The sequence below is a fragment of the Pangasianodon hypophthalmus genome, chromosome 13 (genome assembly GCF_027358585.1).
Source record: "Pangasianodon hypophthalmus isolate fPanHyp1 chromosome 13, fPanHyp1.pri, whole genome shotgun sequence".
NCBI classification, from domain to species: Eukaryota; Metazoa; Chordata; class Actinopteri; order Siluriformes; family Pangasiidae; genus Pangasianodon; species Pangasianodon hypophthalmus.
Genome location: NC_069722.1, coordinates 4,199,971 through 4,214,844, shown reverse-complemented (window position 1 = coordinate 4,214,844; position 14,874 = coordinate 4,199,971). Strand labels below are relative to the sequence as shown.

At 38.2% G+C, this 14,874-nt stretch overlaps 1 protein-coding gene across 2 annotated transcripts in view; it reads left to right on the top strand.

Annotated features, from left to right (window-relative positions):
• Positions 1 to 963: 963 nt before the first annotated feature.
• Positions 964 to 14,874, top strand: part of mylk5 (myosin, light chain kinase 5) — a 40,619-nt gene continuing 26,708 nt past the window's right edge. Inside the window, exons 1-2 of one of the 2 annotated variants that reach the window (XM_034310221.2) lie at positions 964 to 1,011; positions 11,214 to 11,383. In XM_034310221.2, coding sequence (XP_034166112.2) covers positions 11,254 to 11,383 — 130 coding nt within the window. In that variant the 5' untranslated portion in view covers positions 964 to 1,011; positions 11,214 to 11,253. Of the gene's footprint in view, positions 1,012 to 2,130; positions 2,205 to 11,213; positions 11,384 to 14,874 lie in introns of those variants that run through there. The other variant, XM_026916960.3, reaches the window with a different exon arrangement.

The window sequence follows — 14,874 nt, the reverse complement described above, 5'->3', positions numbered from 1 at the left end:
TTAATAGTCAAATAAGGAATAGTAGGAAGAACAAGAGATATAAGGATACAGGTTATTGGTGTTCTTGCAAGACCTGACTAATGAACAGGCAAAAAATGAGGGTTTAAAAAAGTTTACAGTAAGTCAGAGGATATATACTTGTGAAAACCAGTAGAAATAAACTTCTCTTCTCTTGACCTTGTTTCTGTTCCTGTCTGTGGAGGTTCCAGTATGTCATCCAACCAGTGTGCAGTCCTGAGCGTGCAGGAGAAACACCACCGCCCCCTCCTGGACACACACTGAGTAATTGTCCTCTCATTTTTGAGGGTGAAATACACTACCTGTTACTGACCACAGTGCTATTGAATTCTCACATCTGATTGGTCAGAAGCTGCTGACCAGTTTTCTAACAGCAGCCCTGACAGTAGTGTTGCTGCAAATCACAGGTTTACATAATCTATGACTAATAATAAATATATTTTTTAAATATTTAATATAGAAAAACATATATGTTGATATGATGAAGTTTTCTGTAAGGAGAAAATGTTTATTTAACATTTATGGAAGGAGTCTCCAGTGTCAGCGCTTTGTAATAGTCAGTAAATTTTCAAATTCAGTTAGTGAAAATATGTAGCTTCTGCTTGAAAATAAATGTGGGGGTACGGATATACAAATATAGCCTAATTTCACAACTCTTAAAAATGTAACATTTCAGCATTAAAAGTTTCTTTGTTGCAATTTGCTCTTAAATAAGTAACAGAATTGAAAGTAAAAGGTTGCAGTATTTAAGCATAGAATTAGCAAATAAACAGAATGTGGTTAACTAGCATCCATGCTAACAGCATGAGGACGTTAATGATATTATAATTTTTTTTTTTTAATGTGATCTTGTCAATTAATATTATATTCAATATCAATATTAATCATTATTATTTCAAAATAAAGAAAAAAGAAATTAAATTTCTTCTTCTCATGATCCTCAGGAAATTTGAATGATGCAACTTCCTGTTCCATAAGAGTGAATGTGTTCAGGTAACAGGCTTGAGTGAATGTTGTAGGAATTCTTTTCCAAAAGAAAAAAAACTAAATTAATTAATTAATTAATTTAAAAAAAATTAATAACCTGACTCATGCTAAATGGATTCACACATTAATGCAAACTATAATATGATCTTTTTTTTAAAAAGTATTTTAATGATTCGGTTTGATTTTAAGGTAAAGTATAGTTATATTGTGCTGGAAGAGGTGTTTTATTGTTGTGGGTTTATTGTTGTAGGGCTGTTGTGGACACTTTACCTGTGTGTAAATATCTTTTACCTTTATTTTACATACAGATTTGTTAATGTATGTTGTTAATATCAGTGGGACACCAAATGGCACCCCAATCATGGAACCACCCATTAAACTAAATATATACACTCGTATTCGGGTTTCTACTTCGAAAAAAGCTTACAGAATAAAAGTAAAAATAAAAACAGGATAGAAAAGTGAGGATGAGGGGGAAAAAAACATGGCGGCCATTAAACGCGTTCAATCAGCACCGCGCATGCGCACTGTTTTCCTTCAGCTACCAACCGGAAGCCTCCAGAAAATAACTGAGACGAAGAAAAGTTTCTGTTTGTGCTAAATGTTGTGAGAAGTTTTACAAGTTGTGTGGGATTTACAGTGATCTTAAATAAGCTTACGTCATTTAAACATTGTTAAATACAAATTTACAAATGGGAAAAGTTTGGTTTGCTGACAGAAAGTAGTGTTTATCTGGCAACTAATTAGCCTTTTGGCGGTTAGCCTAAACAAGTTTACATTCACTTGTGTGTGTAAGTCGGGAATAAGAAGCTATTTAATTACTAATTACTGTAATTTTAAGTAATTACACGAGTAAAGTTTTATGTAGTGTAATTTTTAAACAATTACTTAACTGAACCTTCCTCAGATTATTATTCAAATTAATCATAATAATTCACAATCACAATAATTAATCATAGCTTTATTATTGTGCATCATTATCATCAAACTGTTTTTTTTTAGAAACATTAATATCAGCCCAAGGCTGTTCGTTTAAGGAATAATAATAATGATAATAATAATAATAATAATAAAAAGTATGATCTCATACTTCCACCTTTCTGTACTTCCGTTTCTGACCGGAAGATGGCGCAGGTGACTCAGTCACTAAATGAAGCAGCACCTGGTTAAAAATCGAGGAGAAGTGGACTTGGGAAAAGGTAGATCACGTGCTATGTTATAAGTTTGTTTAAAAACTTAAAAGCGAACAGTATTGCTCAGTGGGCTATTTTAAATCAAAATCAAATCAAAAATTAAATTTTATATTAATGGTTCTTGAAGATTCTTTAATTCCCTGAAAATGCACCAGCTTCAAAAAGCATTATTTTATAAATATCATTGATGAGTTTGTTTTGGTGGCGGGGCATGGTGGCTTAGTGGTCATCACCATTGCCTCGCACCTCTGGGGTTGGGGGTTCGATTCCTGCCTCCACGCTGCTTGGAGTTTGCATGTTCACCAGGCGCCTGGCGGTTTCCTCTGGGTTCTCTGGTTTCCTCCCCCAGTCCAAAGACATGTGTTGGTATAGGCATAGGCTGATTGGTATTTCCATGTTGTGTGTATGTGATTGTGCCCTGTGATGGGTTGGCACCCTGTCCAGGGTGTCCCCTGCCTTGTGCTCCAAGTCCCCTGGAATAGGCTCCAGGTGACCCTGTGTGTAATAATTGGTACAGAGAATGGATGGAAGGATATACAAGGATATACATTGCACTGTGTTTCTTTTCACACAGAAGGCTCAGACAAGGGCTTTATTGTTTCTGGAATGATTAATTAAAACACCAAGCTCTTAGTTGCTTGGCAGGAGTTCCACTAAGCAAGAAGATGGTCATAACCAGCTAAAGAGGGACAAAGAAGACTTGCAGGGGTCTGTGCAGAAAAACAAATGGCCACCAAAAAGTCTTGTCCAGATAGGTTAGGACTACTGAAATGTCAGATGAAGACCAGTCTCTGTGAGTGTTCCTTCAACATCAGGCTTGGGCCACTGTAAAGAAATGACATTATACCACAGCACTGTTGAATTCTTGATTCTGATTGGTCAAAAAATGTTGATTCATTTTCTGTGGCTGCAAGACAAATCATAGGTTTTAAATTAATTTATTGTTTCTATAGCAACCGCTCATTCAAAGCGAATTATTGCGGATGATCTACATAATCTATGTCTAATAATAAAAATAAATTTAAATAAAGAATAAAAGCAACAAAAGAAAGACATGGAGTTATTGATCGGTGATGGGAGATGTTTATTTAATGTTTATGGAAGGAGTCTCCAGTGTCAGTGCTTTGTAACAGTGAGTTATCTGCCATGGGAAAGTCTTCAGGATAGAGGCCTTTCTGGTGTCTCAGTAACACAACGAGCTTCAATTTTTTAACTTTCAAATTACCTACCTACATCCTGTACCTACATCCTGTACCTACAGGATGAGTTCAGTTATTCTTTGGCTATCTGAGGAGCAGAGAGCTTTTTTAATAGAAAAACAGGGATGTTCTTTAGGGGAAAAGCCCTCCAGATTTGGCCAGGAGTGTTAGAACATGGTTTTGATGGAGGGATGGGTTACTGTCTGCCTTTCTGTACTTGTCCCTGTGAATAAACTAAGTGCTGAAAATAATTGCTTTTTAATATTTTTTTTTTTTTAAAAATCATCCTTAAACCACATTTCAGTTCAGTTCTCCTAATGACCACCATAGAGAACAGTCTTCCCAATGACTTTGGGTTACACTTGTAAGAGTTTCTTTTTAATGGTTAATGAACACTATATGGCCAGAAGTATGTGGACACCTGACCATCACACCCATATGTGGTTCTTCCCCAAGCTGTTGCCACAAATATGGAAGTACACAATTGTCTAGAATGTCTTTGTATGCTGTAGCATTAAGATTTCCCCTTTACTGAAACTTTCTGTTTTTGATGAGTCAAAACTAATGAGTCACCAGAGCTGGCAGCACGAAGTACAGGTAGGAGGCCTGGTGTTTTTATATCACAACCAGTTATGTTATTATTTTTGGACACCCACACATTATTCTGTGGAAGAATACGGGACTCTTTGTGAAAGTGAAATGTAGAGCAGGGCACATAATGAATGGGCCACAAGACAGTTGGAAATTTATTCCTATTTTTAAGGAATCCTGCCAAGGAAATGCAAAAAAAAAACAGGAACATTTTTTTCTCTTGTGTGTTATGCAGTATATATACTCTACATGGCCAAAAATATCTGGACACCTGACCATCACGCGTTGTGGTTCTTCCTCAAACTGTTGCCACAAAGTTTGAAGCACAAAATTGTCTAGAATGTCTTTGTAATCTGTAGCATGAAGATTTCCCATCACTGGAACTAAGAGGCCCAAACCTGTTCCAGCAAGACAATGCACCCGTGCACAAAGGGTGGAGTTTTCATTTAGTTTTCCTTTAGCAGTTATAGTGCTATATAGCCATATAGTATATATGGACTGCCTGAAGAACTGTTTGGATTGCTGGGGATGGTGCCACCTGGGGGCTGTGGAGATGGCTTGGGGATCACATATGGGGAGCTGTACTGTAATGGCTTGGGACTGCGATTGCTGTAGTGGCTTTGGGGCTGCAGTTGCCACGAGCAGCTTCGTACTCAGGACTCCATCAGTGGACAGTGGATAGATTTTAACCAGCCGGACCTCTTGCAAATACTGTGATGAATTTATTGGTTGCACAATTGCACTATTTGTCCATATAGTACACAATAGAAGGGATTTATTTATAATTGCACTATCCGTTGCACCCAGATGAGGATGGGTTCCCTTTTGAGCCTGGTTCCTCTCAAGGTTTCTTCCTCATATCATCTCGGGGAGTTTTTCCTTGCCACCGTCGCCACTGGCTTGCTCATTAGGGATAAATTCACAGTGATAAATTTAAATATTTACAATATATTTTTGTGAATCCATTTATTTCTGTAAAGCTGCTTTGTGACAATGTCCATTGTTAAAAGCACTATACAAATAAAATTGAATTGAATTGAATTGAATAGTAGTCTCATCATCGTGCATTTCCTTCACTCAATTTGACTTTTCAACTCAAAGATTGATATTATTAATTCTTTATTAATTATTAATTAATTTATTAATTAATTCTCACCTCAGAATTGAAAAGAGTGCTTTTTTCCATGACTCACTGTGTTGTGGTCATTTGTCATTGTAAACCATTGTCTGTTTATGAATTTAGCACACTTGTGGTTTAATGGGTTTGAAAATTACACACATTCAGACACAGTGTCCTTGCATTAATGAACTCGTTTATGTTTGTTTCAGCAAATTAATATTAGGTAAATAAACTGATTCATTTGTATTTACTATGTTTAGTCAAAGTGGCTGGTGAACTACAGAGGTATTTTCAATCTCTGCTTAAACATAATAAAAAATAAACTGGAATCAGATTGTCCGGCTTTGACAAACTTTGACTCTTAATGTGAAATCAAAAATATCATAAGTGTGGAAAGCTTTTTTTCAATGTGTGCAATTTGACAGAACGACTAACGTTCTGATTCGGTGCATTTTATTTGGATAATCTTATCATCACTTTAACAGGATTATCATGCCGTATCATCTAGACAACTCATAACTTGCCCTTTACAAGGTCCAGAATTCCCTTTACTCCAGAATGAAGATAAACATTTGTCATCTCTTCTGGGATCTTGGTGTACTTGTATGTTTTAGGAGATTAAAAAAAAGTGAAGATCAGGTTTAAAATATTAATTCTCATTTCTCCACAAGGATTAACTCAGCTGCTGATCTAATGCTCTTGCAGATGGTGGGCTTATTTACATCCGTAAACTTTGTCAGTGCATCAACATTAGCAAGAAGGAACACAGAGATGCCTAACGCAGTGTCGATTGTCGACTCTTTCCACCTCATTACAACGGAAAAGCTCCAACATCTGTTCAGAGGATATATAATAGAGCAGAGGCAGCAATTCATTATTGATATTTTAACTTACAATATCTGACCATTTTGTTATTTGTAGTAATGAAGAAACATCTGTGAAATGTAAAGCGTGAAATGTCTTGTTGATATAAATTTCTTCTAAGGGTGACATTTAAGGGTGTCCGAACAACTGTTCTAGCTGGTATAACTGGTTTCACAGATGTTTCACAGCATTAGACATAACTATAAATAAAAACTATGTCTTCTTGTTCTTCAGTTGTAATCATTGGCAAATTGCTGTGGTATAAGAGGAATAAAACACATTGGGGACATGAAGCTATTGGAAAATAATCAACTGTGGGGTGGTAACAGCAACTCTGCTTGGTGTCAGGCTACATCACACCAATCTGTCATTGATTATTTTCATATAACAGCATGTCCTGAAGTGTTTTATTCCTTACTTCCTTTCTGATACATTTTGGAGGACCACAATGTTAGAAATCAATTAATTAGTTAGAAATCAACAACATTGCAACAATACAATGTTGCAACAATACAATGTTAGAAATCTGCATGCTCATTACGCATCAACAGTAATATTGTAATGTAGAATAGTATTAGGTTAAGTCTGATTAAAATTTAGTCAAAAAATGTACGATTGTGATGTTCCCTAAAGATTAGTGCATGTGGTGTGGTGTTGTATTACATATGGGCATTATCATACGATCATTACGTACATTATCAGTGTACGATCAGTAAATACATCCTGCAGATATAATAAGAATCAGAATTAGCTTTATTCGCCAAGTGTGTGCGCAGACACACAAGGAATTTGTTGTGCTCCTTGGTACATATATACATACATACATATCTGACATGAGAAAAGAAAACATTTAAATAGTAAGACTTAACAATAAAAATAAATAAATTAATAAATAAATTAATTAAAATAATAATAATAATAATGTGTATGAGTCCGGAACAGAAGATTTGTGCATTATTTACTCTATATACAGCTCTATAAATAAAGAGATATGCATATGTATTAACATAATACTTGAGAAAGAGGCAGTAATTAGAGATGGAGGATGAATTACAGAACACAGGTAATGATTCCTGTGTTAGCTGTTTAAGCTGGAGATGGCATGGGGGAAAAAACTGTTTTTATGCCTAGATTTTGTAGTGCACAGAGATCTGTAACGTCTGCCTGAAGGAAGAAGTGCAAACAGGTTGTAGCCGGGGTGAGAGGGGTCTGTGATGATGTTACCTGCCCGTTTCTTCGCTCTGGAGTTGTACAAGTCCTGAAGGTTGGGCAGGTGCACACCAATGATCTTTTCTGATGTCCTAACAGTCCGTTGCAGTCTTCTTATATCTGATTTGCTGGCTGACCCAAACCAGACAGTTACAGAAGAGCACAGAACCGACTCAATAACAGCTAAGTAAAACTGTGTCATCTGCGCCTGTGGCAGGTTGAACTTTTTCAGTTGACGAAGGAAGAACAACCTCTGCTGGGCCTTTTTCACAGTGGAGTCAATGTGAATGTCCCACTTCAGGTCCTGAGAGATGGTGGTGCCCAGAAACTTGAATGACTCCACTGCAGCCACAGTGATGTCCATGATGGTGAGAAGGGGGAGAGCAGGGGGGTTTCTCCTGAAGTCCACTATCATCTCCACAGTTTTGAGCGTGTTCAGCTCCAGGTTGTTGTGACTGCACCAGACAGCCAGCTGCTCAACCTCTTGTCTGTAAGCAGACTCGTCGCCTTCCTGGATGAGACCGATGACTGTAGTGTCATCTGCAAAATTCAGGAGTTTGACAGAGGGGTCATTAGAGGTGCAGTCATTTGTGTAGAGGGAGAAAAGCAGTGGGGAGAGAACGCAGCCCTGAGGAGCTCCAGTGCTGATGGTGCGGGTGTTGTATGTGAATTTTCCCAGCCTCACTAGCTGTTGCCTGTCTGTCAGGAAGCTGGTGATCCACTGACAGATGGAGGTGGGTACAGAGAGCTGTGTCAGTTTATTTAGAAGGGTATCTGGGATGATGGTGTTGAAAGCGGAGCTGAAGTCCACAAACAGGATCCTTGCATAAGTCCCTGGTTTGTCCAGATGTATAATATATAATATATAAGATATAATGCATGTATATAATGGATGTAGAGGAAACTGATTGCTCGATGTGTTTGAACATGTTTTTGTGCCCTTTATTTTGGTGACAGCATTCCTGCTGTGCCTGTCTCTCCAGATGTCTACGGCCAACTCCCGGCTTTTACGCACACCTACATCTCTACTGTTAGATCTGTCAGCAACATAATTACTGAGTACGAATCAATTTTGAGAGTAAACAAAGCTGAACAAGGACACCACACTTTTTACTGGACAGAAGTTGGAGTGATTTTCTCATTTAATGAGAGTTGCCTTCTATTTAGTCTTGGCTGCATTAATACTAATTAATCAGGGTTGTAAAGATCTGTATACAGAAATTTATCAAAGCATTTGCACTAAACAGACTTCCAGGCAATCAAAGTTCACAGACTAATTCAAAATAGAGAGGGAGGAGATACAGTCCAGGGTCGACCACACAATGAGCATACATGATATAACTAGAAAACATGGCTCAGGATTTATGCAATCACTGCCAAGACTTCTCACACTATGAGTGCCGTTTAAGGGTGGCACACTGTCAACGTATCAAGGTACACAGGTTTGCTTGATTTGTAACTATGACAATTGAACTAGAGCTGTGTTCACTGAGACTTCAGGAGACTCAGGATGTATCTCTTGAAGCCAAACCATACGGCTTCCTGTTTTGGTGCAATCCCCCTGAGTCTGGGATAGTCCCTGTGGAGGTCATCAATGAGCGCATGGTCCATGATACTGGTGACCCACAAGTGATCCTCCAGACTGTACCCCTCTGAATCAACCAGATGTTGGTGCTGGCACTTGGATTCCAGCAGGACCTGAACTATGAATGAGGAAGGGGTGGCTCAGCTTTATGCACTAGTCCCTGCACCATGGAAGAGATAAATTTGTGATCTAAGAAAAGTGGGAGAGATTCTGAGATGACTTGGCAATTGTAAATACTATGAATGTGGGATACTTTGCCAGCACTTTACAGCCAGATGTGTCTTGTTAACAATGATGTTGATTCAGTGGTCTGTATGCAGCTTACTGAGCTTCCTCCTAGGTTTGTATGTTTGTCCTCATTCAGCCATCTATTCTGGCATTTTTGATGTCTCATCTGACTGGGGGAACAATAGAGGGTGAAAGCTGAGAATATACTGATAAAGAGAAGCTTGTCAAGGAGTGTGTTGGAAAGTTTTTGGTATATTCAGACCTGGGCAATGAAAGATGCCTCTAGGAACCAAAAGTACACAGGCAAAATTAAGGGAGCATTGACTAGGGCTGTAGGACTTGAGTCCAGTCTTGGAATCCAGTTCGGTCTCAAGATGTTTCCTGTATTGGACTTTTTGGCATTTGAACACGGACTTATCTTGGTCTTGGGCATTGTTCTTGCTAAATATGGTCTTGTCTTTTCACATGCACAAAGATTAACAAGAAGCAATTCCTTCTTCTAGAAAACATAGCCTTATCATTGCACAATGCACAAATGAAGGCAACTAGTTGAGAGAACTAGCATAATTGGTTCAATGAGACAAACACAACAAATTTATTAAGAATGGGTGTTGACATTGACAAAAAAAACTTGTTTACCAATAGCAGAACAAGAAACTCTGCCATCTGCAACAAAGAAGCAATCTTTTGGCACAATCTTTTGGCTTGGCCTCAAAAAGAATTTAACAGTCTCGATCTTGACTCGGCCTCGTTTTTGTTCGTTCATTTTGACTCGCCTCCCTTAATGCTTGGTCTTGACTCAATCCCGGCTAGTCCTGGTCTTGGACCTGTCTTGGTCTTGACAATGGTAGTCTTGACTTCAGTCCTAGCATTGACTGTGACATTTCTGGCAACCTAAGTTACTCATATTGACCCGATAAATGCTGTTTTAACGCTGTTTCAGCTCCTTAACAAATGTGGATCAAATGGTATGTGCTCCATAGAGCCCTGGTGGAGATCTTGGACCCTTGCTTAAGCATCACTGGCACTGGATAATGGTACTTAACCGTAACAGTAATAAAGGGGTATAGACCTTTATCTTTCTTTTTACCATTTCTTTTTACCATTTGATGTTGACCAAATGGTATATGCTGCATAGAGCTTGCTTGGTGGAGATGTTGGCCCTTTGTGCTTGCTTAATGACCACTGGCACAAGAGGCATTGTGTAATGGTACTTTACTGTAAGAGACATACAAGGATGTAGACCTTCAGCTTTCTTTTCTTTGAAGAAAATCCCTGAGGCAATTGGGGTCGTGTAAAGGCTCAGAACTTGTGCAGTACATAGCAAGATTTTGCAGTAAAACTAACTGAGAGTGGCGTTTATATGGGTGGTGAGTTAATGAGGTACAGGTATACTAAATCTGTAACTATAACAGCTGAACAAGAACCGACTGAGGTCTGCGGTGGAATTTTTCACCCTGTACAAATGGACACTCTCCCACCTCATTGGTCCACTCTTATTCCACTCTTCTTAATAACCCCCTTCACCTGTGTATCATTGGTAGTTGACTAGTATTACCACTATTCCCCCAATCCCATGCCCCTGTAGACATGGTGTATTGCAGTGTGCTGGTGTTATTGCAATCTTCTTCCTCATTACTGGTTACTTTTGTTTGTTCATGGCCTTTAGTCGCCCGTGTGGGTTTTGTTGGGCTGTCATACTTAGAGTCAACACGTTCACTTTCACTTCACTGCACACACACACACAGGCTAAGACAGTGTGTTTCTGATCCTAATCCTGGCCAACTACCTGAATCTCTTTTGCACAATGCTATGACAGAAGTTGTGTTGGTTTACGCTGACAGTGACACTCTCTCTCAATAGGTCTTCTTGACAGGTTTAACGATGTAGTCCAGTGTAGTAGAGTGATGTAACCCAGCCAAAGTTCAGCTTATAACCCTGTGGTTACCTGGCAAAGGAATGAGGAAAAAAGTAAACAAAATCTGTATGACAAAGTCCCCCAATGTGAAAGAGACCCTGAGGCTACCACAGAGAAGGGAGGGGAAAGAGGGAGGGAGGGAGGGAGGGAGGTGTGTGTTCAGAGAAGAGAAGGAGAGAGAGAGAGAGCACAGCATGAAATGGGAGATTGTGAGCCTGTGAGAGAAAGTAAGAGCAAGCAGAAGAGAAAGAGAGGAAGTTTGATAAGGCTGTCAGCGGAAATGTGTTTGTTGTTTGTTTAGGTCCAGTCAGCGTCTATCTAATCATCCAGTGAAAAAGGCTATGAGTGTGTGTGGGGGACAGAAACGATATGTGTCCACTCTCAGGATCCAGCTGTCAGCACCCACATCTGGAGGAGCCTCACACATCACCACTACACAGCGGAAGAGCCAAGAAAGACCACCCAACTCTGGTAAGCTTGTTTTCCTCCATATACATTATGTGAGGTTAATATTATGTGCTTTCTGCTGTATTTCATGCCAAAGGTAAGCCTCAGTGCAGATAATGTCATTGATAACTGTCACTCTCACTTTATCCTGCGCTCCAGAGGGTTTTTTTTTTTTTGTATTGAGTTTACTTGGGTAATATAATAGGGACAATCTTGACAGCATTATACAGTCCACTTGCACACTTGTGACCTCTACATGTTAATATTTTTGGTTAAACATCCACCAATTAGCCTCAGTTATAATAATAGGTATTGGTGAATTGAGGAATGTTTTTGACTTTATTATTGGAAACTGTCTAGAGCTTGATCATGCAGAAAATGCAACCTAGAAACATTTTTATATGTTGTCATGTGTTTTCTGGTGCATTAACATAATTTGACCAGAACAGGTTTTTGTCACGTTAATTGGATATCATGATGTGAAAAATATTAAAAAAAAATTGGCAAAGCACAGTGTTAACTCTGTATTATATTTAAATAGTAGGGGCATAAAACATTTGGGGATGTGCTTTCATGGGAAAATAACAAATCAGCCACTGGGTGGTGCAATGCCAAAGTTGATTGTTTTCCAAGAACAGCATGTCCTGAAGTGTTTTATTCCTCTTATGCCACAGTTGTCTGTCAAGTATTAAATTTTTTTATTAATTAAAGAATGATGTCATCATTTTTATCCAATATTATACAATATTATTTTTATTGTTACATTTAATGTTGTGGAACAAGGTAGTTCCTGTTGTCACTTACATTATATCGGCTAGTCGTTCCCTCAGCAAGGAATTTTTTTCCTTTTTTTGTTGGAGTTTTTTGTTTGGAATATAGTTTGTGGACACAATAAATGTGTCCAGAAATCTTAACCATATCAACAATTCTACATTTTTCTTTGTTAAATTTCAACATGTCTTTAATCTTTTAATTTTTTGTCTTAGATTTTTTGGAGCATCTACCATACATACAAATTCCTGTGAATGAGTTGTTACCATAGAAACAATAACATATTAGAACAAGCACATTAAAATAAACCTGTGATTTGAAGCTGGAACTATTGTCAAAGTTGTTGTTATAGAAATCTTGTGACCAATCAGAATCAAGAATTCAATAGCAAAGGTTGTTCACAGTGATGCTATAGAAGAACAATTATCCTAAAGTTTTTTATTGATGAATCTTTAGCCATTTTTGTTGGTTCCACCATTAATTCCATCAATTCCACCTTCTCACCATTTAGGGAAAGGACCTTAAGTTAGAAAAGTAGTCATTTAGTTTATAGTGACAACAACAAAAAAATGGTTTGGTTAAAATCGGAATTTTGAACCGGACAATTCTTTATTGAATCAAAGTTGTTCTTCTATCAAATTGCTGTAAATAACTTTATTGTGGCACTTTTATTTTTCAAGTGTAAACCTAACTTTGTGCCTGTTTGTTTATACAGACATTCATTGCTAGATTTACAGTTGTACAAACCTACAATATGTAGTAGATCTGTAGCATTCAGATTTTTTTTTTTTTACGTTGGCTGTATACTGAAATATAAAAATAGGTGTTGTTTTAGGATGCTAATGTAAAAACAGGCTTCAGGTCAGTCACTGCAGGAAATCCTGATGCTGTTTTTGACTCAAAGCTTCCTTCCCTGCAGCTTCTGCATGTATCGATTGTCATTGCCGTGAATGAGTGACTGTAAATTTAAAAATTGAAATTTACACAATTTCCCCTCAGATCATTTGTAGACAAATCATCTGAGACTTGTTTGGTGTATTAAGTTTGCTTCCTAATTTTTGTGCTGTGCAAATAGCATTGTGAAAACTGTTCAAACTTGCTGATGTGGTTTCTGACACTATGTGAGACTATATGATGTGATATCTGACTATATGAGACTATAAAAAATGGACAAAAGAATGTCACAGAGCTAGTATCAGACTCTGCTAGAAGACATGGCTTAAAATTGTACATTAAAAAGTGTTTTTTTTTCTAGATCGCGAGTTCGAATCCCGGCAAAGCCACAGCCAGTCTTAGCCGAGAGTCCAAGAGAGCTAAACTGCCCGTGCTCTCTAAGTGCTAGGGCCATACACTCACTCATCTGTCCATCACAGCAGCACTAGCCAATCATGGGCGTCTGTGAGCTCTTGTATGCAGCAGATCGCTCGCTTTCCTCCGAGTGTGTTACGCATGAGCATCAGTTTAAAAAAAAATGCAGTTGGCTGGCTTTGTGTGTCTCAGAGGAAGCATGTGTCAGACTTCACCCTCCCTAGTTGGTTGCTGTCATATGATAGAAGAAAGCTGGCTGGTGGGTTGGAATTGTTTGTTTTCTGATGTTTTAAGAAATTGTTTATGTACAAATGGTGCCACTGAGTCAAGTTATTTTGAATGTTTCGAAGTGAATTTAAGGAGGCAATTTGCACAATGCTAAACTAGCAACATTAGCCTCATAAACAAGCTAAACAACTAAACAAGTAAACTTTAGGCTATGTTTACATTACCAGGGTGAGGTGACACAAATCTGATTTTCTGCCTTAATGTGACAATGGTGTGATTTTATTCAGGACTGTGTGGACACAAAAATCCCATCTTTTCAAATCCGACCTGAACCATTTTCATGTGTGGTTCTACAGGGTGTCCCAAAAGTCTCCATACTTAGGGGAAATTAAGACGTTTTAGCAAAATGTCTTCCAAAATCTTTCATGCTTAGTTTAGATTATATTTTTTCAGATAGCCTTTAAGAATGCCTTTGACAAAAGAAGAACATATTGAAATCATTGTTGCCAAACTTATTAACAAATTCAAAAAGATTGGAAGTGTTGCAGACTAACCGAGAAGTGAATGTACACGAACATCCCCTGATGAAGGCACAACTAACGTGGTGCTGGCAAACATAGTCCCTTAAGTATGAAGAGTTTTGGGACACCCTGTAGATTACATACATATCCAAAGAGTGGCTATTTGTGAGTTGAATTAGAAAGGTCGGGTTGGGATTCATGTGGCTGTACAGTGGAGGACAGCAACAGAGGTAACTCTGGAAAGATAATTGGTGATTATCGTTCACTGGAAAGATAATTGGTGATTTTCTTGATATTTGGGGAATTGATTCAAGCAATATCATGACTCAATAAGGGAGTCAAGTTCAAAACAGTCGCCCAAGATATCAGTTTGCGAATACGGTGCATTTCAGGGAGCAAGTTCATTCATAACAAAGACAAATATGGGTCAGTTGCTGTTACGAATGTGAACTGTCAAGATAGACAGATCTAATCTGAGCATTAAAATAGAATTGTTCAATGAAGCTTGTAGCCTTAGACATTAGACAATTTGGGTACTTGAGCAAATTTCGCTTATTTCCTGTTATCTACTTCACCTGATATACTGCACACAGGAATGTGTGTGTGTGTGTGTTTGTTTTCGGGGGCTCCTGTTCCTGATAAGACATGTTATGATGTGGCAGACAAAGGAATGTGAGCACTGCGCCT